Source organism: Podarcis tiliguerta, assembly GCF_965153285.1.
Source record: "Podarcis tiliguerta genome assembly, chromosome: 5".
NCBI classification, from domain to species: Eukaryota; Metazoa; Chordata; class Lepidosauria; order Squamata; family Lacertidae; genus Podarcis; species Podarcis tiliguerta.
Genome location: NC_139538.1, coordinates 40,712,526 through 40,739,447, shown reverse-complemented (window position 1 = coordinate 40,739,447; position 26,922 = coordinate 40,712,526). Strand labels below are relative to the sequence as shown.

At 47.4% G+C, this 26,922-nt stretch overlaps 2 protein-coding genes across 3 annotated transcripts in view; one reads left to right on the top strand and one right to left on the bottom strand.

Annotated features, from left to right (window-relative positions):
* Nucleotides 1–13,952, top strand: part of ABCC2 (ATP binding cassette subfamily C member 2) — a 34,574-nt gene extending 20,622 nt beyond the window's left edge. Inside the window, exons 20-32 of the mRNA XM_083443781.1 lie at nt 256–382; nt 1,319–1,442; nt 2,039–2,258; nt 2,877–3,031; nt 4,936–5,091; nt 6,635–6,834; nt 7,989–8,115; nt 8,958–9,059; nt 9,170–9,313; nt 9,636–9,794; nt 10,911–11,077; nt 11,231–11,425; nt 13,062–13,952. Of these exons, the coding sequence (XP_083299907.1) occupies nt 256–382; nt 1,319–1,442; nt 2,039–2,258; nt 2,877–3,031; nt 4,936–5,091; nt 6,635–6,834; nt 7,989–8,115; nt 8,958–9,059; nt 9,170–9,313; nt 9,636–9,794; nt 10,911–11,077; nt 11,231–11,425; nt 13,062–13,191 (2,006 nt within the window). The 3' untranslated portion in view covers nt 13,192–13,952. The remainder of the gene's footprint in view (nt 1–255; nt 383–1,318; nt 1,443–2,038; nt 2,259–2,876; nt 3,032–4,935; nt 5,092–6,634; nt 6,835–7,988; nt 8,116–8,957; nt 9,060–9,169; nt 9,314–9,635; nt 9,795–10,910; nt 11,078–11,230; nt 11,426–13,061) is intronic.
* Nucleotides 13,953–14,314: 362 nt separating this feature from the next.
* DNMBP (dynamin binding protein) overlaps nt 14,315–26,922 on the bottom strand; it is a 49,209-nt gene continuing 36,601 nt past the window's right edge. For both annotated transcript variants that reach the window (XM_083443784.1, XM_083443785.1), the window contains 13 exons: nt 24,909–25,102; nt 23,459–23,558; nt 22,126–22,273; nt 21,653–21,670; nt 20,672–20,871; nt 19,982–20,112; nt 19,790–19,894; nt 19,458–19,586; nt 18,640–18,972; nt 17,650–17,832; nt 17,286–17,484; nt 16,344–16,774; nt 14,315–15,482 (listed from right to left, as the gene is read on the bottom strand). In XM_083443784.1, the coding sequence (XP_083299910.1) occupies nt 15,297–15,482; nt 16,344–16,774; nt 17,286–17,484; nt 17,650–17,832; nt 18,640–18,972; nt 19,458–19,586; nt 19,790–19,894; nt 19,982–20,112; nt 20,672–20,871; nt 21,653–21,670; nt 22,126–22,273; nt 23,459–23,558; nt 24,909–25,102 (2,357 nt within the window). In that variant the 3' untranslated portion in view covers nt 14,315–15,296. The remainder of the gene's footprint in view (nt 15,483–16,343; nt 16,775–17,285; nt 17,485–17,649; nt 17,833–18,639; nt 18,973–19,457; nt 19,587–19,789; nt 19,895–19,981; nt 20,113–20,671; nt 20,872–21,652; nt 21,671–22,125; nt 22,274–23,458; nt 23,559–24,908; nt 25,103–26,922) is intronic.

Here is a 26,922-nt window from a genome sequence, read left to right as displayed (position 1 = left end):
ACAGGGTTGAGGGACACTGATCAAAGTGATCGTCCAGTATGCATCTTGTTCTGGAGTGAGTCACAGTAAGGTGGTGCCATAAATATGATTTGTAACTTCCATGTATCAAAACTCCATTTTGAACAGCAACGAGACAACTCTTGTGGGGCAGAATCCACCTAGGATAATGACCTGATTTAGTGACCTTCAGACTTCATTCTTCCTGAACTTGCCCCCTTCCTGAGTTTCATGCCATGGTCTTGACTTTTTTTTTAGTGGGGATGGAAGAGGACCTAGAACTGGATGGGGACACTGAACCTGGAGCTGAGGAGGTACCAACTGATGTGGTGACCATGTCCCAGAAGAGTGAGGCCAGTGTCCACCAAAAGGACTTCATCCGCAGGTTAGGCCTCCTATGAACTCACAGCCACTTTATTTGCTAATTTGCCTTCCTATTCTCCCCATCTCTTTCTCCCTGTCTTTCTAATATTGCCCTTTCCTTTCTTCCATTTGGAATTTATTTAAGGCTATTGAGCAAGGCCTTAGGGTTGGGGTAGGTGGGGACTAAAGAACCCCCCTCAAAACCAGAAGTCCTAGGGAAGTGTTGATTTCTTCCTAGAGTCTCATCTATGATCCTAGCATCTTTCCTCACATGGCTAAAAAACTCACTCAACACCACCACATCCAGTCACCTCATCTTTCACACACTTGCCCAATCAACATCCTCATAGGGCTTGCAGGGCCTGGGATCAGAACGGTTTTGTCTCTGTGTAGCTCAAGAATGGGAAGCCTGTGGCCCTCCAGATGTTGTCACTCCCATTCAGGAGGTATACTGTAACAACATCTGGGGTGGGTGGGCACAGGTTCTCTGGACTTGGCATAGCTGATACTTTGCTGAGTTTCACCCTGCAGCTGCCTTGATTCCAAAGTTCTGTGATATTTTTCTTATTGGGCATACTCAGATTTTCAGCTTTATTCCAGAATCCTTGTTGACCTCAGCCACCTCTGATGGCCTGAGAAAAACCAAATTGGGTGATACAGGGCAAAACGATGAACTGGGATGTTGGGTCATCCCAATGTGCTCTTAGATTGATAAAGGGTTGCAGCACCAGTCACCAGACAACAGGTTTCATGTGTCGTGTATTTTTAGATTGTCACCCTGAGAGCAGGAACTGTCTGAGAACTGATTTTTGTAAACTGTTCTGAGACCCTTTTTGGCTAAAAGGCAAGGTATAAATACTTTAGAAAAACAAAATGGCAGGCAGGGCAGCACAGTGCCCAGAGCATGTGGGGAAGGACGATAGAATCTCTGTCCCTCATCATTGTTCTCCTGTGTTAGCCTTAGTAACAGCAGTCACAAGTCGCTCACGATGTCACAGCGAATGAAGTTGAAGGAGAAGAAGCCAGTGGCTGAGATAAAAGGACAGAGGCTGATTGACAAGGAGGCCATGGAAACCGGCAAGGTGAGAGGGAGGGGTCAGAATGTCTCCTGCCTCATAATTAGGACAAATGAGGGTCTCAAAGAGATGGAAGGGAGGAGGCCTGTGGAGACCCTGTCCCAGAGCTAGATGGGTAACAGAGAATGACCTCCTTGCAGGAGGTTAGTTGAAGGACTCCTCATTCCATTACCCCAAAGGAAAAGGTGTAGTAATGCTGTATTTATTAATTAATTAATTAATTAATTAATTAATTAATTAATACACTACCCTTCATCTGAAGATCCCCAGGCGGTTCAAACAGAAAAATAAAAAATGACAATACAATAATGCCCTCTATTTTGGGTTTTGTTAAATTCTTTCTTTCCTGTTAACCTGCCGCTCAATTTTAAGAGCCTTTGCAGTGTCCATTATTGCGCCCTGCCCCTCCAAGGAACAGTTCGGTCTTTCTGTCCTTACATACTGACCACTGGACTGTTCCTGCTTATTTTCCTGGTTAATTGAGTCATATGCCATAGCATATGCTGGAACGTAAGAGGTTTTCAAGGGCTGCTATTTCAGAGTGCACTCAATGATCACCCACCATGGCACGCTGTGTCTGATAACAACCCTCTGCCTTGTAGGTGAAGTTCAGCATGTATCTGCAATACCTCCGTGCTGTTGGCTGGTGCCTGTCAACAATGGTCTTGCTTGCCTACATAGGGCAAGCTGTAGCCACGATTGGCTCCAACCTGTGGCTTAGTGAGTGGACAAATGATGCTGCAAAGTACGCGAACCAGACCTACCCAGCTTATCAACGTGACCTGCGTATTGGAATCTATGGGGCATTGGGTGCTGGCCAGTGTAAGTCTCTGAAAAACAGAACCATTCGAGAAATGTAGAGTGGCTAGGAACTGCCCTGTGGCCTGGTAGTTGACAAACAAATCGGCTCCCAAACGCTGAAAACCCCGAAGTAACCCGGAAGGTTTTTGAACGTTTTTCAGAAGCAGAACATCCGACGCAGCTTCCACTTGAGTGTAGGAAGCTCTGTTCTTGAGCTGGTAGCAGTTTTCAAGGTCCAAAGACCTGCGAAATTTGGACCCACAGCTGAAAGCAATAGACCCATTACTGGGAACACATGGGCAGCTATCCAGGGTGGCATTTTGCAGAGGGCACCACTAGAGGTCTATAGAGGTGATATCATCAGGGCACAACACCAAGGCAGATGGAACTGCACCATAATACACCTAGATCAGAGATGGACAACCTGTGGTCTTCCGGATGTCATGGGACAGAATGTCATGTCCCACCAGCTCTATCCAACATAACCAATGATCTAGAAGGATGGAGGTTGTTGTCAGGAAAAGCATCTGGAGGGCCACAGGTTCCTATCCCTGTCCTCTAGTACCAAATGGCTTAAGGCTGTTGATGCCAGTATCTCCGTACACATCAGGTCCTTACCAATGGATGTCTTTGTTCTAGCTCTATTCCTGCTGACTTCAGCCCTTCTTGCTGCCCACGGTGCTGTCCGGGCCTCCCGGGTCCTACACGAGCGGCTGCTGTCCAACATCCTGCGTGTGCCCATGAGCTTCTTTGACACAACGCCAACAGGCCGCATTGTGAACAGGTTTGCCAAGGTATGAGCTCATGCTCTGCGAGGCTTGCAGAGACTCAAAAGTAGTTGCCAAAGTTTTTAACTGGGCCAGGAGGAATTGGCAAGTGCCTCAAGCTATAACTTGCTGAGAGTGTGCTGGGAATGGGGGCACCTATGCTGATGATGCTTTGAGATTCTTGTGGGATCCTAGCAGGCTTAGCTTCCAGCCTTCCTTGCACAACTGCACATGCATTCACTGCAGATGTATAACCGTTTGGAGGTCTTACTGGACTCTCAGCTCCCATCAGCCCCAGGCTACACAGTCAATGGTGAGGGATGATGGGAGCTTGAGTCCAACAACATATGGACGGCACCAGATTGGCACCACCCTTGGTTTGGACCATCCCTTCAAGGTGCAGCAGCAGAAATAGTTTCCAGACACTTTTGCCAGTTGCCCTTGTTATAGCAGCATTGCACGCCAAGCATTGCAGTCCTGGTTTAAGCTAACCAAAAAGTTTGGGGTTGGGGGATTCAAGCTGAAATCATGTAAACATGGAGAAGTTAACAGGCAGAGAAAAGATGGGTGCCTTTCATGGTTAGGTTTCCCTGGGCTATAATTTGTGTAACTTTGGTCTGTTTCCCATCACCAGCCATGACACATGTCTGCCAGCTTTCAGTAAATTGGGTGGTTTTATAAAAAAAAGTTTCTTTTTAATCAATGGGACCAAGATAATGGGAAAATAATCTCTCCCCCCCCCCCCCCCCGCTAACCCCTGTAGATTTTTCCATTATCAATTTAGATTGTAAAGTTATTTGCAAGAACCTTTCTGGAGACTTACGTATGTAAATAACTATTTATACTGATATAAATAACAAAAATACTTTAAAAGCATAATATTGAATCTTCACAGATAAATTGTAAACAGATAAAAACATTAGCAAGATTATTGTAATAACCTGCAGTTTTATAAGAGTATATACTTACAGTAGATAATTAAATGAGTAAGTTAAATGAATTTGGATATTCAGAATATATTAAAAAATAAATTTAAGGAACCGCAGAAAGAGGGGGAAAGAAGTCAAATTTTGAAATGTTAAATTGATTGGAGAAATAATGAAATGTATAAATTTGAAAAGTAAAACTAAAAAAGAAAAAGAAAAAAAGCATAATTTCTTAGAAGAATTCAGACCGAATCCAGCTACAATTTACTTCCTCCACCACCTCCACTCCTGTGTGCTTTGCTCCACTTGGGGAGTTTCCTACCACCAGTCCTCCCTTGAGCAGAGAACGCGATTCACTGATCAGCCCTGAGTGTCTAACGGTGCACACAGAGGTCTCTATTATCTTATACATTGAGATGTATGAAATGGATGCAGAAAGCTCATAATGCAAAGAAAAGGTGTGGTGCGTGTCTATGGTTGTACCAATGGAACTTTCAAACAACAAAACCAGTTTGTAGGTCAGGGAGAATAATGAGAAAAATGTTTAAAGTTAAGGAGAGAGAATTCAAATGAGAAAACCTGAGTAAGTTCACAATAGAAGAAAAGGGCACTGGTTGAATGAAGTTTAGAAGAACTTTGGCATTTCATGCCCCCCCCCCCCCATCTCAGAATTTGTAAACCACTCTACATTCAGGGAACACCCAAGCAGTTTATAGAAGTGAAACATATAAAACATAATACAGATCATAAGACAGATCATAAAAGACTATTAAAACATAAAAAATGTGTGTGAGCATTGCATTAAGTGATTGTGTGAAATATAATAATAATAATGGTAGAAATAAATGTAAGTGAGAGTGATAGACCTAAAAGTGAAACTTTTGTTTCCAGCTTGGTTTTGAAGCACTCTCATTCATAACTGGCCACTCGTGAATCTAGGTTGTACAGCATGATGCTTCCAACTCTCATTTCTTTTGTCAACTCCCTCCTCTCTACCCCCTGCAGGACATTTTCACTGTGGATGAGAGCATTCCCATGTCATTCCGCTCCTGGATTAACTGCTTGTTGGGGATTTTCAGCACTCTGTTTATAATCTGTCTGGCCACACCTTATTTTGCAATTGTCATGCTGCCTCTGGGTATCATATACTACTTTCTTCAGGTGAGCTGGGGCCCAGCCTCTTTGGAAGCGGATGTTCCTTTTATTGCCAAGTTGCATCCATTCAGAACTGTTGCTTGAGCCCTGGGGCTTCAGCTCCAATACCTACCTGCTTTGCTATTCATTACCACTGAAGTTAATGGACATTACTAACTTGGGTTCATTAATTTCAGTGGGTCTACTCTGAGAGAAACTTGGTCAAACCCTTAGTTCTGTGATGACCAGGGAAGTGCAGAGGATCAAAATCTTCAATATCAGAGCAGAACTATATTGCTATCCAGAATGTCAGTGACTGGAAGGAGCTATGCTCTTGCCAGCTGAAAGAAGAGAGCGACCACAAGACCGAGTGCAGAATAGAACACACCTTTCAGCTTGTAGCAGTGCAAACTGTTTTCTTTAAACTGCTTCTTGTTTCATAGGAGCTGTATACCTCTTCCTTCTAAAATACCCAACTGTGGGCAGGATTCAGCTAATGGGTCCCACTAGTAGAATCCTACGCAATGGGACTTTTGCCTCTGTCCTCTGCCCAAAACTGGCTCTGTTGGGGTCAGGAGAACCCCCAGAATAGCACACAGAGGAGGAGAGGGGGACATTTTGTCTGGCAAGCTGAAATGCTTGCACTGATGGAACAATTTCCATAGCTGCTGTGTTGATTTCCTCCCTGTATTAGTTATTTTTGAATGATGTAAAACTGCCAATGTAATACCATCAGATAGGTTTCATTTTCCAAACAGGCTTCTTTGCATTTAATGTGCTTACAAACAGGTGCTGTAAGTCACTGCAGATGCCAGCCCTCCGAAATCCGTGTTCTTCAAGCACACCAGAAACAATGACTCCATCAAACCTTTCTAAAGCTCTCCTGGCATGGGCTTACTAGTGAACAACAGATTATGGCTAACACCATTGGAAAATTGATGCTTGGATATAATAAAGCAAAACTTAAGTCCCAGAATTGATTTAGCTTTTCCTCTCAGAAGGCAGACTCACCAAACACCTCTGAAACTGTAGAATGGCATAGTCCTAGTCTCCCATTGGCAAAATATTAACTAACAACTGCAACATTTCTGCCAACATTTATCCAATGGAAATAGGGACATCCTATTCAATAGTAATAGTAATTGTAATAATAATTTTTTTTATTATTTTATATATACCCTGCCCATCTGACTAGATTGCCCTATATGTTGCTTCCAACATTTTTTTAAAAATCTAAAAAATAAATATTAAAAAACTTCCCTACACAGGGCTAACTTCAGATGTCTTCTAAAGGTTGTATAGTTACTTTATCTCTTTGGCTCAGGGATGCGTTGCATACCATACCCTCCAACATTTCTCTGATGAAAATAGGAACATCCTAAGGAAAAGTGGGACATTCTGGAATCAAATCAGAAACTGGGATGGCTTCTGTAAATACGGGACTGACCCTGGAAAATTGGGACACGGAGGGTCTGCTGCAAGCAATGGTTTTAGGAGTGAGGGATAATGGCAAGGCTGGGAGGTCTCTGCTTTTCTTGTGGCTATCACTAGTGCATCTCTCTCCTCCTAGCGGTTCTATGTTGCCACCTCCCGCCAGCTGCGGCGTTTGGACTCAGTCACCCGGTCTCCCATCTATTCCCACTTCAGCGAAACAGTGTCGGGGCTCTCGGTCATCCGGGCCTACGGGCACCAGGAACGCTTCCTGAAACACAACGAGGAGCTTGTGGACATCAACCAGAAGTCTGTGTACTCTTGGATTGTTTCCAACAGGTGAGGCTGTGATGTGGAAGGTTTTGGCCTATTCGCTAAATCAGGGAGTTGGGAACTTCAGGCTGTGGGGCCAAATCCAGCCCTTTGGGACTCTCTTTCTGTGCCTCAGACCTCTCCTCAGGCCACACCCCTCCCTCGCTCCATTTCAGACCCTGAATGGTTTTTGCCAGGCTGGAATGTGTCCTTGAACTGTGGCCATGCCTTTGGTTCTCTGAATGGAGGATGGGGGTTGGGGTGTAGGAGTGTGTGTAGATACTAGCCTGCCGTACAAAGGTACATTTTACACCCATGGTTCTGGCCACCTTTGCCTCTGCCCCTGTGCACCACTAGCACGTGGCCCTTGCAACTTTGCCCAGAGGGGAATGTGGCCCCCAAACTGAAAAGGTGCCCCCAGTCCTCAAAAAGGGACCACCAGTCCGCAGACAACACCAGCAGGTGTACTTTTTTAGTTTGGGTGTTACTACAAAGCCTAAAAGGGACGCAGGTGGCGCTGTGGGTTAAACCACTGAGCCTAGGATTTGCCAATCAGAAGGTCGGCGGTTTGAATCCCCGTGACGGGGTGAGCTCCCATTGCTCGGTCCCTGCTCCTGCCAACCTAGCAGTTCAAAAGCACGTCAAAGTGCAAGTAGATAAATAGGTACTGCTTCGGCGGGAAGGTAAACGGCGTTTTCTGTGCACTGCTCTGGTTTGCCAGAAGCGGCTTAGTCATGCTGGCCACATGACCCGGAAGCTGTACGCCGGCTCCCTCGGCCAATAAAGCGAGATGAGCGCCGCAACCCCAGAGTTGGTCACGACTGGACCTAATGGTCAGGGGTCCCTTTACCTTCACTTTACAAAGCCTAAAGCAAAGTACTGTACAGTTTTCTGTTGGCCTGGTGGAGACTCTCTTGGTGTGCAGCTTATCCAGGTTACTTCAAAGTAACATGCCTTCCTTTCTCACATGACTCTAAGTGGGCTGGTACAGGCTGAGCATTTGGGAGATCAGGAAGCTGTGCTTAGGCATCACTGCCAGAAGCCAAGTGTTAAAAATTGACTCTGAAGTGAAAGCAGGAACGCCTCTTCTGCTCAATGGCAGTGGCTGGATTTGAGATGCTGCAGGTTGCGGTACTGATGGAGCACTTACCTTTCCCTTCTGCATTTGTTCCTCCTTACAGGTGGCTGGCTGTGCGCCTAGAATTTGTGGGGAACCTGGTGGTTTTCTTTGCAGCGCTACTGGCAGTCTTTGCTAAGGATACTTTGGACAGTGGCATTGTGGGACTCTCTGTCTCCTCAGCTCTCAATGTAAGTGACTGAGGCCACAAGGGGCCAGAATAATAGCTATACTGGGACTTTGTAAGGCGCATTGATACACAAGCTTGGGATCTAGTGCCTAATTTGGGGGTTTTCTTGCAATTTATTTTTTACCTGTTTTCATAAACCATCAGGTGTTGAAAATAAAGTGTATTAGAGATGGAGTCTTGTCATGAAGCCCAAGAGCTACTCACTACAAAGCTAGGTGCCAGGTTAAGTTCAAGATGCTGGTATAGACAGATTGGGATCAGGATACCTAAAATACAATATCCCCTTATGTACCCCATCAGTGATCACTGCACTTCGTAGGTGAGAGCCTCTTGCAGATGGCGTCTTATCAGGTCTATTCCACACAATATAGGAACCCAGCCTTTCTTGTTATGACAACTACGCTTTGGAATTTTCTCCTGTTAAATATTTGACGGGCACCATCTCTGTTGCCTATCTCTTTCAACTCTTTCAATAGAGACCTTTCCCAGTCTGCATCTGTACTAGAATTTGTTTTTAGATGTTTTAATTATCACTTGTGTGTTTGCTGCCCTGGGTTCCTTCAGTAGGAAGGGCAGGATATCAATTTAATTAATAAATAGTAGTGATGATGATGGGAGTGTGAGAGAAGGCCACTCTGCCTTTAAAAAGGGATTCTCATAAGAAGACATGCTCCTGTGCCTTTAAAAAGGGATTCTCATAAGAAGACATGCTCCTGTGCCTTTCTTCCTTGTGTCTGTAGATGTGGCCAAATGGGATGCAATCGGCTCTCTTAAGTATGGGGCAGGGAAGGGGAAGGGCTGGAGGACCAGGGTGGTTTTAATGATAGTTCCACTGCCATGCAGATCACCCAAACATTGAACTGGCTGGTGCGGATGACTTCAGAGCTGGAGACCAACATTGTGGCTGTGGAGAGAGTGCATGAATACACACATGTGGAAAATGAGGTATGGGGAGCTGTGGTGATGTGGGATGGGGTTTGCAAGATTGCTGTGCTGTGGGAGAGGTCCCAATGATTCAAACATATCTTGTGTGATGCCCATTCTTTCTCCTGCAGGCACCATGGGTAACAGCCCAGAGACCACCTTCTGGCTGGCCCAACAGTGGAGAGATAAGATTTATAGACTATCAAGTGCGGTATCGGCCTGGGCTGGAGCTGGTTCTCGATGGGATCAAGTGTGAGATCCAGAGCAGAGAGAAGGTGAGGCACTGAGGGGGAGGTAAACAGCTGGTTGAGGCTGCTGAGAAGGGAAGCAGCACACATTGGGAGAAAAAAGAAGTCACATAGCAGATATTGTCCTTTATTTGCTGAGCCTGCATCCCATGGACCTGAAAACCTCTAGGTTGCTCAGCTTCCAAGAATAATTCTCTTATCTCAAAGTTCAGAACCAACACAGACCTGTCCAACAGGAACCGGAGCAGAGATGCAACATCCTGTCTAGTTGGATGAATGAACCAGGAAAGGATAACTGAGAAATAAAAGCGGTTTGGTTTATCTAACCCTTGAGATGCTCTTGCTTCAGGTTGGTGTTGTGGGCCGAACCGGGGCTGGGAAATCCTCGCTCACCAACTGCCTCTTTCGCATCCTGGAGGCAGCTGGAGGCAAAATCCTGATTGATGGGCTCGACATAGCAACACTTGGACTTCATGATCTGCGCCGGAACATCACCATCATCCCACAGGTGAGACACCCAGTAAACCTGGCTTGAAGGAGCGGAGGCCAGGCTTTGGCTGCTTGGAGGGAGGGAGTGGAGTACTGATACCAAGTTCTGTGTGGGGTGTCCTCCCTTATTGCATTGGTGCTGCTGATTCCCGTGGTGGAGGGCTTCCCATGCTGTTATTCCCCACTCTGGCTGATGGGTGGAGAATATCACATGGACAACATCAGGTGGCCAGTTTATGCCCACATGCTGTGCATGGTGCTTTAAAACCCTCAGTAATCTTTTACAGCCCCCTAAGCAGCAGATGGGGACACGGGTGGCGCTGTGGGTTAAACCACAGAGCTTTGGACTTGCTGATCAGAAGGTCGGCGGTTCAAATCCCCGTGACGGGGTGAGCTCCCGTTGCTCAGTCCCTGCTCCTGCCAACCTAGCAGTTCAAAAGCACGTCAAAGTGCAAGTAGATAAATAGGTACCGCTCCAGCAGGAAGGTAAACTGCATTTCCATGCATTGCTCTGGTTCGCCAGAAGCAGCTTAGTCATGCTGGCCACATGACCCGAAAGCTGTACGCCGGCTCCCTTGGCCAATAAAGCGAGATGAGCGCTGCAACCCCAGAGTTGGTCACGACTGGACCTAATATTTACCTTTAAGAAGCAGGTGATAATTAGGGCTTCAAAGTGCCATGCACTGCAAACCAATTTTTGACCCAATCTGTCTTTACTTGCCCCTCAGCTGAGGTCATATATGACATCAGGTGCACATGGTTTGGACAAAACGGTCTAGCAGGCCTTATTAGACCTGTGTCCTCCACTGCTATATTGATGAGATGGCAAATACCACCTCCTATTTTGTAACACAGTGGAACAAGGGGGCATGAATAGAAGGGGTTAATTTGTAGGGCCCATCGTGAATGTTCTACATCCCCAAAGCATATATGGCTGCAGACCATCATCCCTAGTGGATCCATGCCGGCTTAAACCGTAGCTTTTGGATCCCAGAGATGGGATGCTGAATAACCTTGCCTACTTCACCCTATCCATACTGTAGCTCACTGTTCAGCACTTGGGTGTGGCTGAAAGGAGGAACACCACTTTGTTCCAGTCGTACCTGCCTTAAGCCTCTTGTGTCTGCACCTACAGGATCCTGTTCTTTTCTCGGGGAGCTTGCGTATGAACCTGGACCCATTTGACCAGCACTCGGATGAAGAAGTCTGGCATGCTCTGGAGCTGGCACACTTGAAGTCTTATGTACACAGCCTGCCTGAAGGACTGTCCCATCTAGTGAGCGAAGCAGGAGACAACCTGAGGTACAGGAAGGATAATACGGGCTGCTGTGCAGTGCTCCCATCCTAAGAGTTGGGAGACTGTTGGGATAGCATGGGCTGTGATGGTACTTACACTAGCCCCTTGCAGGCAGCTGCATCCCTTTAGCTAGTGATGGACTGATCTTGTTTCCACAGCGTGGGGCAAAGGCAACTTGTCTGTCTGGCACGGGCCCTCCTCCGGAAATCCAAAATTCTGATTCTGGATGAGGCCACGGCAGCTGTGGATATGGAGACTGACTACCTGATCCAAGAGACAATCCGGAGCGAGTTTGCAGACTGCACTGTGCTCACCATTGCCCATCGGTTGCACACCATTATGGATAGCCACAGGTACAGTTTGTGGGGTTGTGGGCATGCTATGTGAAATCTGGCGTGATTTGGAGTGGCGTTCTCTCATCATACACAGCTGTAATGGTCCAGGGCTTCATGGTCTCATGAAAAAAGCAGCAAAGGTTCCCTCGGCCCACAATGGCTGTAGTGCCTACAGCCCTTGTTTCCCAAACTTTTGGGTCTCTAGTTGTTTTTTTGGACTACAATTCCCATCATTCCTAGCTACCAGGACCAGTGGTCAGGGATGATGGGAGTTGTAGTTCGAAAACAGCTGGAGACCTAAGTTTGGGAAACACTGACCTACAGCAACAGTGGAATTGCATGGAGTAAACTGTCATTCAGTAATCATCCCACTAAAACTTCCACTGGGTGCTCCTAGAACTGACAACACATTTGGAAATCTAAATCCAGATAGTTTGTGGCCTGTACTAAATATCCTTACATATGTTGACACACAATCCTGAAGAAAGCCGATATTTGAAGTCCAAGGGTGAAAAGCTTTCAAGCAGAATGGTTAGTGAGCATAGGAAGAACCTGCTGGATGAGGCCAAAGGCCCACCTAGTCCAGCATCCTGTTCTCACACTGGCCAACTAGGTGCCTGTTGGCCCACAACCCATAAGCATGATCTCAGCCCAACAGCACTCTCTCCAACCGTGGTTTCCAGCAACTTGTATTTGGAGGCCTACTGCATACAAATGGCTTTCTTTGATAGTCAAACAAGAGAAATAACTCGGCATGCAGCGCAGTGAAATAAAACTTTAGAAAATAAGCCTGTTGTTTTCCTAAGCCTGCATTAAACAAATGCTTGAAAAGCACAGTAAATGCTGTGCAGGTCAATTTTTTCCTGGGAAAGCAAATCCCTTCTCAGGTTGGCTTTTAGCTGCAAGCACATAAACAACAAGAAGAACAATGGATTTCTAGAAACCTTTTAACAACATTTGGCATCCAAGACTGGGCTGTAAGTTGCTACAAAGCAGATCTGGAAGGAAAGCGATGACCTCATTAAATCTGCTTTACAGTAACCAATACTTCCAAAGGAGAATATAACAAAACAGAGAAGCCTTTGGAGCTGTAACGGCTCCATCAGCCCAACCTTTTGGGACAATGGTTGAGCCTGTGCTTCCCACTCAACTCAGCAAAACAAAAGTTCCTGTGATAGGATGATGACCTTTCAGGGTGAGCAATTGGACACAGAAATCCCTGTATAAAATATTGGATGCATTATTAGCTCAGTGACTCCCATATTTTTTAAAGTGAAGTGGTGAATCATTAAGGGATGGAATACGTTCAACCCCACCACGCAAGCCAGGTTGACCATCAGTGCCAATAATTATTTACCCAGATCAGTTGAAGGGATTCTTATCCTTCCCTCCACCCTCTGGCCACTTTCCCTTTTCCATTCCGGAAACTCCCTCCTCTGGAGCCACCCTGTTGCAGTTTCCACTTCTTTTCCTCAGGAATGTAGATGGCGGGGTCATTTTTAGAGTTGCTGGTGTCAACTTTTCTTTTGCTGCGGGGGCCATACAGATTGACACCACTTAGTTTCTGACTGCTAACCTGGAAGGTGCAAGGAGCTGTGTGCAACTAGATATGGGTGCTTGTGCTCAATCTCAAATGTCTCTCTCTCCACTCCAGGGTGATGGTGCTTCAGGCGGGAAGGATTGTGGAGTTTGACAGCCCTGATCATCTGCTTAAACAGCAAAGCATCTTTGCAGCAATGGCCAAGGATGCTGGAATTGTAGGAAGCCAGAACACTGCCATGTAGAGGCAAGGGCAGCAAGACCAAGGCCAGCTTCACGCATCCCTGTGGTAGCTTTTCCTGGACTTTTACCTTTGACTGGGTGCCAACACTGTCTGTACCAGCAGTGATACTATGCCTGAAGCGCACTCAACCAGCTTGAATCTTCACAGACAGCTACTTGATATTTTCTTGGCCCTGAACTCAAGCACCGCCTATAAGCCAGCCATGGTTCTGCAGAAGAGAGGTGCACTTTTTCCATCCCCAACCGAGATAGAAAAGATCAACTGAAGCTCTACCACTCCTCCTTTGTTTCAAGACACAGTGCGGAAGTTCCCATACAATTCTCCTTGCTATGAAGTAGGCAAAAACAAGCCGGTGGTGTTTAGTCTTAACTGGTTCCGTTTTTCGCCCCCCAAAGTGCATCACCTTCCAGATTCATGTTTCTTTGGGGATACCGGCAGCTTCTGTTTTCTCCTCCTTGCATGGGGTTTCACACCTTCATCTGGAGGTGGGGTGGAGAGGATTTAGGTGACAAATTAGAACTTCACAACACTTAGTACACGGAGAAGTGCTGGAAAGGTGCTGACTAATAACTCTTTGGGAATCTTGTCCCAAGCAGTCCAGTCTCTGTACCCTTCTTTTAAATTTGCTGTCACAAGGTGTTTCAAATGTGGGGTGCACTGGGTTTTTTAAAAAAACGTTTTCATATCCTGTCTACTGACCGAAGTTCCTGAGGCATCTTACGCTGTATTTAAAATACAATAAAACGGACAATAATTACTGAAGCGGGGCAAACGTTTCTTGCATGTTCCTGGCCCTGAACTTCCCCCAGATGCAGCAGGCACTGGAGAAGCAAAGTATGAAAATACAAATTTGCTTTTCTTGCTATTGGGTGTTCCCACCCTTCCCAATATTCCAGAAGGATTTTCCTTGGCACAAAGGAAAGTTAGGCATAAGTGGCTCTTACTCTTATAGGTCAATCTCTCATTTTTGCCAGTACCGTTACCATTCTTCCATGGTCCATCATAATATTTAATTGTTCCTGACAATCTTGGTGTTTGTGTGCTCGAGTTGAGGCAAGCTGCTTGCTGTCACAAGGAGAAGGGGTAACGCAAAAGGGGGGACTGTGCATGAATCATTCAAGATATGTCAGAAAAAGTTTTTATTTACAAAACAGCAGCTCAGGAGGCACAATGCAGCTGTTATTCTCTGCTCTTTTAACTTGGAGCAGGAATACCCCCCCCCCCCAAAAAAAGTCTGACTTAGGGCAAGGTGGTCCTAGCAGTATGTACACACACACACACACACACACACACACACAGCGGCATCCAAGGTGTGCCACCAGACCCCACCTGAAGCTGCGTGAAGGAGCCCTTATGCACTTTGCAACAGCCAATGCCAAGTAACACTGAGAGAAAGGAAGCGCTCTCGTTTTCAGTAGCTAATCTCCAGCACCCTTGCATACAACATTGCAGTCTGTAGGAAAACAAAACTGCAACCTGTCTTTGTGTTAGAACCACTACTGAACAGGAGGCCAGCCTGTAGTGGATTTTCAGTCTTGCAACTGTTTCATGCCATGATAGCTAAATGGAACATCTAAGTTCAGAGACAGCGCAGACTTTTGCATACCAATTGCTGGGGGACAAATGGGCAGATGAGGGGCCATTGCCTGCAGGCTCTGCTAGTGGGCTCCTAGAAGCGTGAGGATGGTTACTGGGAAGCAGGTAAGATGGATCCTTAGACTGATCTGACAGGGCACACCCAGCCCCCTGGGTTACCATTTGCCAGATGCCTCACAGTTGCATAACCGGCAGCTAGTCTGAAACTTGTTAGTCAAAGGAGACTAAACACCTACTTCAAGGGGGAATAAACGCCACACGGCAATGCTTGAGGCGAGGGGCACTGCCCCTCAGGACCAGGCACAGAGAGGTTCAGTCTCATTAGAGTAAAACAGCAGAACCCCGTGGAAGCACGTCATTCAACTTCACGGGAAACCTGGTTTGGCTCCCCCAAAATGTATCCAATTGAAACCATAGGGGAAGGGGATGGAGAGCACAAGGCCTCCCTCTTCAGCCTGGCTCCAACAGTGATTAAGGCAGCAGTTCCTGGCAACTCCAGACAAGCATGCTTCACGTGTACTCAGTCTTCCGAATGTAGCTGGACGGCACGTAGCCCCGCTTCCCGTGTGCCTCTGCCAACCACCACTCCTGGTTCCCTGTGATGTCTTCGAACTGCAGAATCCTTAGTCTCTGATTGGCGGTGACGCTCAGTTCATTTGAGTTCCGTCCCGTAAAAGTGTAAACAGCATAGTACACCTCAAAGTGGAAAGAACGGGGAGGATGTCAGTGGAAAAGTAGGAAGAAACATGCTGCACCATTCAAAGCCCCACAGAACAAGTCCCAGGCTGTCCCCCCTCCTTTTTTTTTACAATGTAAGCACGTGCTTTGGGAATTTTGTTGTCAAATTGAAAATATCTTAGCCCATACAGTATGAATATACAAAGTCCCAAGAATTAGCTGTATTGAATTAGATGGAACAGAACTCACTCTGGGCTTCCAATACAGTGGTATTTCGGGTCACATACTGTCAGAGCTGGCTCCTGGTCCCAGCTCACCAAGGACCAACGCTAGCCGGTAGTAAAGTATCAAAGTCTTTATTGAAGAATAGTTTCCATTTCCAAGCCTCAGCATCCCAGCTCTACGTCTGGAGTCTAGACCGGCGAAGCTCCGTCTGAGTCTCCGCCCCCTGTGCACCAGTTTAAGACTCTAATCTTACTCCACCTCTTCCTTCTCTCTCTCTTCCTCTGGGTCCTACTACCCCCCGGGGTCTCCTCCCTCCTGGACTCTCCATTTCCTTCCTCTCCTGTGACTCTGCTCCTGAACCCCTGACACATACGCTTCAGGTTACAGACTCCACTAACCCAGAAATAGTACCTCAGGTTAAGAACTTTGCTTCAGGATGAGAACAGAAATCACGCGGTAGCAGCGGGAGGCCCCATTAGCTAAAGTGGTGCTTCAGGTTAATAACAGTTTCAGGTTAAGAAGGGACCTCCAGAACGAATTAAGTTCTTAACCTGAAGTAGCACTGTATGCTCATTTCAGAGGAAGTCTTGGTTGTGCCAGCTAGCCAGTCGAATTAGAAATGGACCATTAACAGGGACAGAAATATGCACTCACCTGGTTCCCCTTAGACTCGCTGGTCCTCGGCCTCAAGCTGCCATTCTCCAGCGAAGGTGTCGCCCTGGCCTTGGGCCGGGCCGGAAGCCCATTGCGTGGGTCGGGGTTACTGTATCGGCGGGATGCCGGAATGGCCCGGGGTGGCTGAGCAGAGTCTACAGGACCAGTCTTAGGTTGTTCAGCAGCATCCACCTCTGAAAGGGCCTGCAGGGAGCTCATTAAATCCCCTTGGAAGCCAGAGTCCTGCGGAGGTTTCTGAGGGCTGTTCGCAGATGCGTTGCTCACTATGCTGCTTGGCGTGCTGCTGCCACGAGATGAGGAGCCACTGTGCTCGGATTCACTCGAGGAATGGCTGCCCACAGAAACATTTGAGTGGCTGCATCGTGGGTTGTATGGCTTCAGGAAGGAGCTGTACACAAAGCCCTTGGTCACTGTAGAGGGAAGGTCGGAAATCAGAAGCACAGACAGGGCATGGCCAGTGCGCTGGGAAACAGCTGCATAAGGTGTCTCCCAACACCAGATTTCTGTCTCATTGTGGACACTGGACCAACACTGAACTGGGGAGGTGGAGAATGTGCACTGCTGCTGTGCGCGCATAAAAAGGAAAATACTTGTGGCATTTTTAAAGCCATGTGAAAGGAAAAGAATTGGGGCCTATAGGGACTCAGCAGCCTGCTTAGCAGTAAATATAGCCCCTGAGGCCACTAGGGAGAGTGATAAGCAGCTGTCATTAAAAGAGGAATTTGAAGCTCTACCAGAATGACTTTGATTGATATCTGGAAAGAACAGGTGGTTCCTTTAGAAATTAAAATAAGTGCACTTAGCGCCAGATTAGGTGGGAGTGTGGAACCCTCACAAATTAAAGAATAGATACAGAACAAGTTCCTCCGGACAGGAGGTGTCCCACGGTTTGCCTGGAGCCCGAGAGAGGCCTCCACTCACCTCCATTGTCAATGAGCCAGCGGTTCTGACTGCCCATGGGGTCCTTCTTCTTAAGGACTCCCACCAGGTCACCCTCCAGCAATGAAATGTCCAACTCTTGAGCAGCGTTGACGTTGCGCTCAGCCTGGAAGAGCTTGTCGGGGGGGTACCGAGACAGCAAGGCAGCACGGAGGTCGTCCGACTGCAGCATGTAGCTGGGCTGCAAGGGAAGTGACAGCACCAAACAGTGATGGGGAAGGTGATGCAGTGACACACGGTGCTCTGTGCCTGGCCCTGGTTCCTCAAGCCAAGGCCACCCACCACTGGACAGTGCCCATGTTGAATGAGGAGTCCCCCGCCCATCGTTGCCCCCACAGTTGCTCACCATTCCCAGAAGCGGCTGCCTCCGTGCTGACTGGCGCTCCAGGCTTTTCCTCTCAAAGGGCTTTTTGGCAGCGGGGGTGCTCTCAGGGAAGAAAGTGAAGACCTGCAGCTGCTGGAGGACGCGGCTATGCTCTTCCTGGAAGATGGCAACCAGATTGCCCTCTTTGCCAACCACCTGCAGCAGCTAGGAGAGAGGCAGGGCCGTCAGAACAGTGGAAAAGGGCAGCCCGGCTAGGCACAAGAGACAGGCCACTATGAAGCCATGCTCCAGGCAGAGAAGACCCAGAGACAACTCTAGAAACCCAGGACCTGGTGCCTTCTTTTCCTTCCTAATAGAGCCCATTATCAACAGGTATGTCCTGTATCAAGACCGTCATCCCAAGTAGCCTTCCATTTCAGAGGGCCTGTAAGGGAAGGGCTGTAGCTCAGGGGCAGAGTACATGCTTCGGATGCAAAGGGTCACAGGCTCAATCCCTAACATCTCCAGGTAGGGCTGAGAAGGGCTCCAACCTAAAACCCTTGAGGGCCACTGCCAATCAACGCAGATAATACTGAGCTAGATGGACCGATGGGTCTGACTCAGTATAAAAGGCAGCTTCCTTTGCTCAACAGTGCCTTCCTGTTGCCATTTCCCCCAGTGGCATTTACAGCCTGGGGCAAAGAATAAACTCATGGGAATTCAGAGATTGTATAAGGCACAATGGTCACTCACAACCATCGGACTAGCGGAGGGGATTTGAGGATAGAAGGTCCAAAGGCACCAGAGAGAGAAAGCAACAGCCAATATGAAATCCCGGCACAGAAGGCAACTTGTAAAGAGCACTGTGCTGACCTAGTGTGTGCCTTTTCCTCCTCCACGCCAACTGGAAAGTGCATTCGTTGAAAATATAGAGCAAATGAGGCAGCCCTATATGCTCTTTCCTTCTGACCCTCGCTAGTCTCCAATCAGGATGGGCAGCCTGCACAGTCCTGGCCTCTCCTGCACACTTACGGAAAGCAGAGGCTGCAGCTCCTGCAACGCCAGGTGCACAAAGTCACAGTGGGCCTCTGCGTAGCCGCGCAGGCAGCTGGTGAAGAGCTCCTTGGCGCAGCACTGGAATTTGGGCAACTCATCCAGCAGCTGCGTGTTCAAGGCCTCGTAATTGTTGCGAGCCGACTGCAGTTCTTCCAAGGTCCGCTTGTCCTTCAGCCTTTCGGCCCGCTCCGTGCATGTGTGGAAGTCCAGGAGCTTGTCAAAACGTTTCTGCACGAGTTTGTGAGGCCCGGCAAACATGTTCAGCAGCTGATTCAGAGGGGAGAACACCAGCCGCTCTGTGCGCTCCTTCTGCAAGGGGCACAAGGACACCAAAATAGCATGCTCTTTCCCCCACACGTTTCTGGAGCAAATCATTATTTCGTTATCGTTTCAGTACAAGCTGTACTGAAGGAAGGAAGGGTTTTGTTTCTATCTTGCTGCAGAAAATTCCTTGGGAGGAGGAAGAGAATACACATTTGTTTGTAGTGTCAACAAAGGCAGAAGGGCACCTGCTCTGCCCAGTATCACTCCATCTGTATTTCAGGAGAAAGCCCATTTTGCAATATCTCTTCTATCCCAGCTCCTTGCCACAAGCTCTCCTCCACCAACCAGTGGCTTCATCAGCCTGAAAGGCTTCCTCCTCCCCACCTCCCGCTATGCCTTTCCCTCATACTGAAATATTTTTTCTAGCCTCTTCCAAAGTTCTTTTCCTTCTGTTTCTGCAGCCAACTGACTCTGTGCCCAGGAGGAGGAGGAAACACCTGACCCAGGAAGGAAGCAAAGACCTCACTCACAAAATCAGAGAAGAGCTGGTCGCTGATGAGACGGTGGACCTTCTGGAACTGTTCCAACTCAGAACTGCCTTTCTCCATGCACAGGTCCCACATACTCAGTGCTGCTGTCACTTTAACACAGGCGGACTCCTGAGGGCAGAGAGACACAGACATCAGCAGGGCTAAAGCAGTTAGCAACCCCTGCAAGTCCAGCCACAACCAGAGCCAAGATTGTGACGCAGAAACTTCTGCCCAAAGCTAGCCAAGGTAGGACCCTCAAGTTTGCTAGTCACTCCACCCTCTCAGTCCCCAATTATTCACAAGGTCCTGTCCCTGCAAATATGTTTATTCACCCGAACATGCTGAAGGTAGAGAGAAAGGTCCCGGATGAAAGATTTAATCAGCCGCTCCTGCATTCGGAAGTTCTTCTCGGTCTCTTCAAAAGCCTCATCTTTGAGCTGTAACAGGAAAGAGGAGGAGACTTGATAGGTACCGTGGAGCTTGTGATGGATCCCCATAGACATGTAGCCAGAGTCAGCATTTACCTGTGGTGCAAAACCTGTGAGGTGCTTGAGGTGGCTGCTGACGCGATTGGATTTCTTGATGATGGAATGGAAGTTGAGCTTGGAGATCTTCTCAATGAGGCTGTCGTCATCAGTCTTCCGGTACTTCAGCACTGAAAGAGAGTGGTGGAAGCAAGAGTCAGCTCCCAAGAGTCATGGAATAACAGGGTGTGGTGAGGGACAACAAAGGTCACCTGGTCTAATCCCCTGAGAGTACAGAAGATCCATTAAGGACTGTGCCATCCTGGGGAGTTTCCCTCTCAGCCCAGACACAATCCTCTGTCAGTTCACTCCTAGCCCACAGTACACCACCATTTCCAAACACCAGAGGTAAGTGGCTTATTTGCCTTTTGACATTTGCCTCTTTGTAACGGAGCAATAGCTGGATAATGCATCCTGCCAACTAAGCATGATTGGGTTAAACCAAATGGACTTTTGCTATTACTCCCAGCAGCCACTAGAAGGCGCTTCACCTTTCTCAATCTCTCTCCCCCCCCCCCCCAACAGCCAGCTTGCTGTACACTCAGTCTCCATAGACGGTACCCAACTCTTCCACACAGGGATGCTCGGCTGCTTTCCATCTTCCCCACGTGGCTTACTCGCTTGTCTCAAGCGGGTGCTTGTGCTGCTGCTCCCCTTTCCCCACCTTGTCTCCCCTGCCCCACAGCTCACCCAGGTCCTTTCGCCTTTTGGACTCATTGATGTTGCAGTTGATCTCCTTGACAGCAAGGACAGCCGCTGCCAGGGGAGCACGGTCAGGATGAGACTCAGGTGTGGCGCCCAGAAGCTCCATCAGCAGCAGCGGGTAGCGCATCACACGCTGAACGGGCTTGATCAGGAAGGAGCCCAGGTCAATGTAGTTAGTGCAGCCCCTGAGAAAAGGGGTGGGGAAGTTAGCACAGAGGATCCCATATGTTGTCACCCACACTCTCACCCCACAAACACTGCACCCCAGGAAAACCAGCCCCCACCTTCCAACTGCTCTTTGGCTTATGTGCATGCGCGTGTGAGAAGCTTTGCTTAAAAATGTTTTTACTAAATCGCCTATGCCACCTTGAAAAGATATTTATATTTTGAAAGGCAGCCTACACATTTATGAAATAAATACACTGGGACACATATGGAGGCCGGACACTCCACACCAGTCTTCCTCCCCCAAAAGACTATATATCATCAGACAACATAAAACCAGCTCATGTCATTCATCCCAAACTCAGTCACTTCTTCATCCTCTTCTAGCCGAACTCACAACACCTGGATGGTTGACTAGTTGTTCCCTAAAAGCCAGCCAGCCTAGTAGCATTCCTGCCCCACATCTCACTCAGTTCCTTCCCCATCCTGAGCAGGCCAAGATGGTCACAGCAGTCTGAACTCCTTATAATCTCTTACAGCCCTCTCTTCCCACTCTTGTAGGAAGAACAAACCCCATTCCCAGACATGCTCCTTGCTCCTGCCTCAGACAGAGATATGCACAAATACTCAAACCCTTGTAGAACTGGTCTATGACCATCATAAAGATTTGAATGATTGACCCAAACCCTTACTCGTACTGTACATTTTTTGTGGATAGGTGTGGACAGCAAAGAGAAATCAGGCACAGAACGTAACTGGGAACAGCAAGAAACAGACTGATGGTATAAAAAGGTCACTTACCATTCAGTGTACAGACTCCTGATAGGAAAAAAAATTAAATAAGAAAAAGCATTAGAATGGTTGCTGCCATCTCCATCATCTAAGCAACAGCCTTAGATGCACTCAAGCTAGGAAACTCCTAGCCGGGGGGGGGGGGGAATGGGAAGCTGAGGATGTTGCTGGACTACAACTCCCACCATCCCCGACCATGAACCATGCTGGGAATTGGGAGACAGACAACATCTGGAGGGCCACAGCTTCCACACTTCTGCCCTATTTTGGTTGAGGGTCATGTCTGGAGGACATGTTCAGTGGTTGGGCAGCACCTGAAATTCTGTTCCCAGCACAAACCAGTGGAGTCCAGTGACAAACAAGCAGGTTCTTCTGCTCTAACCGGGAAGGAGAGGGGACCAGGGCCAAATTATCCCTCTGTGTCAAGAGCACAGCAGTTGGGTGGGATTGTGAGAAAAGAGCCCGGGCAGCTGCCCTCTCACCTGAGGCTCTCCAGGGACTCCAGCAGATGCTTCTGGACCCGCTCATCCTTCTCATAGGCCTCCAAAAGTGCGATGGCCTCGTCATGGTTCTGGCAGTAGACTTTGTACACATCCTCCAGCTCAGCCCGAAATGCCAGGAATGTTGGCCCTTCGGGGGAGAAAAGGCACATGTCACTCAGCAGCTCTCTTCCTGATGGAAATGGCTCTTAATGGCCAACCAGTAACAATATTCCATTCCCTCACTGCAGCAAAACCAGAAGGGTAGGGGAGCAGACAGGGTGTCACCCAACCCTTACACATGGGTGCCCAACAACACATCTCTCTGCCTTTTTACATACCTATGGCTATACTGATATTGAGATACTCTTATGTATAAGACCCTCAAGGGCTTGGGATCAGGATACCCCAAAGATCTGTCTCCTCTGATATCTACCTGCCCAAACCTTAGTGGCCCGGTTTCACATGGCCCAGGCAGGTAAAGTGAGGTGAGTAGCACCTTCTTTACAATTAATGCAACACCAAATGAAGATCTTATTCTCCCAGGTTTTTAAAAACACAGATTTTTAAATCGGAATTTTAATCCCACTTACTGCATATTTGGGTTTTATGTCGCTTTCTGCTGGAAATGTTTACACTGCAGTTGCACTGTGATCTTTAATATGGTATTACATCGTTTTATGTTTGTGAGCTGCTCAGAGAACTGTGTTATTGGGTCATCAATAAAAATAAACAAATGCAGCTGCCTGTGGCTCGTGAGTATGAGGGTGGGTTTTGCTTATACCCACCAGCAAATTGCTTTCCCCTCTTCCATCCTGGACACCATGAAACGAGAAACCAAGAACAGGCTGAAGTCTAAGCAACTGCCATATTTAGAGCCCCAAAAGCAGGAAGGAATGATTCCCTCATGTCCTATTGACTGGTGACCCATTAAAAAACCTTTCCCTAAAACTTGATTCACTTGCTCAAGCCACCTGGAGTTACTTTTGCTTGCAAGCAGAGAAGAAGGTGCAACACCTGCCTTGGGCTGTACTGTGGCGAGTCAGGCATGCTTAACCTCTGATTTTATTGGACTTTGCTATACCATATAGATCAGGCTGTAGACTGGCAAAGGAACAGTGACTCTATCCCAGCCCTACTGAAGCCAGGAGACCTCAAAAGAAGAGGCCTGGTTATAGATTAAGGAAACAAAGGGAAGTCAGGCCCAGGCATTGGATTTGTTGGAATAGACCACTTGAACTGTTGCCTTTGTCTATGACCACTTTAACCAGCATCCTTTGCTCCACTCTTATTCCTAGGGTCAAAGATGCCCCAAAGTTTTGGGCGAAGCACCTACCAACAGCATCTGCAGCTTTCAGGGTGCTCAGCAACTGCTTAGAGAAGGCAATGACACCGTGGATGTTCCCAAACAGCCCCTCACAGTCTACCTGTGGCACCTAGGAAGCAAGGGAGTGTGCTGAAGCAAAAGGAAATTGTTTTCACAGAGGACTCTTATTTACAGATAGGCTGCTCCCAAGGACACACCCTACTCACACGAATGAGCTAGGCCTTGGCAGCCTTCCTTCTCTCTGAAGACACAAAACATTGTGGGAGAACACCAGAGTTCTCCAGGTCTTGATGCCAAGTGACATCCCAGTATATACACAAACTGACATCAGCACTGACACCACGAGCACCCGCAGGCATGAAAGGAGCCCTTCCAGCTCCTAAGCGTCACCTAAATGAGGAACCTGTGGCTCTCCAGAGTCCAACTCCCATCAGTCCCAGCCAGCAGGGCTAATGGTCAGGGATGACGGAAGCATCTGAAGAGCCACAGGTTTGATTTTGATTTAATATTAATATTTCTATTCCACTTTTTGCAAAAACAAACGCTGAGCTCAAAGTGGCTCACAAGAATCACAATAGCAAAACAATAAACAATAAATAAAAAACAATAAACCTTACAATCACTGTACTATCAAAGAAAGTAACATAAAATAAAGCAAACAGCAACCAATTCATCAGCATGGTTAAAACAAATCAATGACGTTATAGTAATTCAAAATATCAGAAAATACAGAAAAACAACACCATTCATCAAAATGATTAATACAATTCAATAAGGTCATAGATTCTCTTTCCATGACCTAAACAGTTGTTCTGTGTACCCACCACACCTTCCAGGGAATGTCATCCATCAGCACCTTCATTTCACACAATATTCTGTTACAGTGGTGCCTCGCAAGACGAAAAGAATCCGTTCCGCGAGTCTTTTCATCTTGCGGTTTTTTCGTCTTGCGAAGCAAGCCCATTGGTGGATTAGCGCTATTAGTGCTATTGACAGTTTAAGGGCTAAAAACGGCTTTTTAAGGCTTAAGGGATTAGCGGTTTTGCTGCTAAAATGCTTTTAGCAGCTTAGCGCTTCAGAAAAAGGGGTTTTGGAGCGGGGGAAAACTCAAAATTTTTCGTCAATTTTCGTCTTGCGAAGCGCCTCTGCAAACGGAAAACCCTTTCGTCTTGCGGGTTTTCCGTCTTGCGAGGCATTCGTCTTGCGGGGCACCACTGTATATTATTTTTATCCTCCAAGGAGTTGAGGGTGCATATAGCACCCCCTTTCCCCCTCACAACAACCCTTCAAGGTAGTTTAGGCTGAGAGATAGTATGCTTAGAATTAAAGGCAGATATCTCTGGTTAAGCCCAACCCTCCATATCCAATGGCTTCAAATATTGCTAAGTCACACCCCATCCCTGGCAAAAAAAGCCAACAGAAAGCCCACCATTGGCTGCCACAAACTGGCCACTCCCACCTGTGCCTCCTGCAGTGGCACCAGGACCATCTGCACAGACATCTCAAGGTCCCGGATGTAATCCTGCTCTGTCTGCAGCAGCTCTTCAATGACCTTTGCCCTCTTCTCCAACATTCTTTGCTCTGGGTTAGGAGTGGTGGCTGCAGTGGCCGAAGACTCCAGTGATGCCGGCTGGGAGGAGAGCAGAGTCATTTCTGAAAGAGAAGCAAATGGGATCAGGACAGAGCATCTGAGCCAACAGCTCCTTATAAAGCAGCAGTGGCAAGCTGGAAGTCCATGGGCCAAATCCAGCCTACAGATGACTATCAGCCAGCTTCCTAGTGGATGAAAGAGGCTTTTAGTTCTGGACAGCCTCCTCACTGCTGGCTTCAGGGTAGGAGGAAAACGCCAGAAACACACGAGCAATAAAACCCCCACGTTTCCGGCAAGTCTCCCACCTTCTGAGGACAGGGTTTTCCGTCAGTGATGACTAGCTGGCTGTGGCACGTAGTTGAGAGGGAAAAGGGAAATAATTTGCCCCCTTGCCTTTGTGCTAGTTACGGATTTATTATATCCCACCTCTTTCTCCAAGGAGCTCAAGGTGGCGTAGGTGGTCCTCTCCCTCCTCATTTAATAACACAACAAGCCTGTGATGTAGGTTAGACTGAGAGGCAGCGACTGGCCCAAAGTCACCCAGTCTCCCAAGGACCTGGTCAAACACTCTAACCACTATACCACACTGGCTACACACTAGGTTAGAGAAAGAGGTTATCAAGTTGAATGACCATGGCTGCACGGCCACACATCTCACAAGTCAGGGACACGATATCTGTGGAAGGTACAAGTCCTCCAATAGAGGCATGTCATGACGGAGCCAGTCAGAAGAGAGGCTGCCTAACCAACACATTTTTAACGCATGCTTTAATGCCCTATATATTTCTCACTGGGTTAATTGTATTACTTAAGAAGATTGTGCAACAATTGTGGGCTGCTCAGCTAAGAATTTTTCCCCCCAATCCAATACACTGCAGCCACCACAAGGCAAGTAAAACCTCTGAGGGAGGGGTTGTGGTTCAGCGGCAGACCACAGACTTCGCATGTGATAGGTCCAGTCTGTAGCATTTCCAAGTAGGGTGATAGAGATCCCATCTGAAGCCCTACAAAGCTCTGCCAGATTGATGGGCCAATGGACTGACATGGTGTGTGTGTGTGTGTGTGTGTGTGTGTGTATACCTATATACACACACACATACATACATATATGTGTGTGTGTGTGAGAGAGAGAGAGAGAGAGCGTGCTTATTTTGTTCCCAACATTTGAGGTAATTTGAAAAAGGTTTTAAAAACAATACGTGCCCCACCCTCATACAACATTTCAGTCACCCCATGCTACACCAGTTGTAAAAAAAAAAACTAGTATAAGAGCAATAGGCAGGAGTTTTGTATGTCATACAAAAAAAGGTGTGAGAAAAAGATCAGAACTCCTCACAACCCAATCCTTTTATTCAGAAGCGAGGTACACAAAGTTCAACAGGCACTGCTCTCAAGAAAGCACACATAGGTTCGAACCCTCAGGCTCAAAAAGGAGGATTAAGGCTGCAATCTTATACCCACTTAGCCTGCAATATATATGCCTCAATGAACTCAGTAGGACTTACTTTTGAGTACACATGTATAGGATTGCACTGTAAGAGAATAAGGTTTCATTCTGAAGAATAAGCACTGCATTGGCATAGGAAGACTGGAAAAAGAAAATACACTAAGGAGCTTATTCATTTCTTCCTCGCTCTAGAATGATACAATACGCCAGTTAAAAATTAAATTAGTACATGGTATCTCTCAGACGCAGCTGACCTATGGAACTATCTGCCACCAGAAGGCACAATCACCAACAGTAGCAACAGACAAAAATGAGTTTGTAAAGGATCCAAGCAAGCTAACAAAAATTTCAAAACAATGAGAGCTATAATAATTAGAGCAAATGGTCACCACATATTCACAGGCAGAGTTGTTCACCTGTCACTTTAAGCTATAG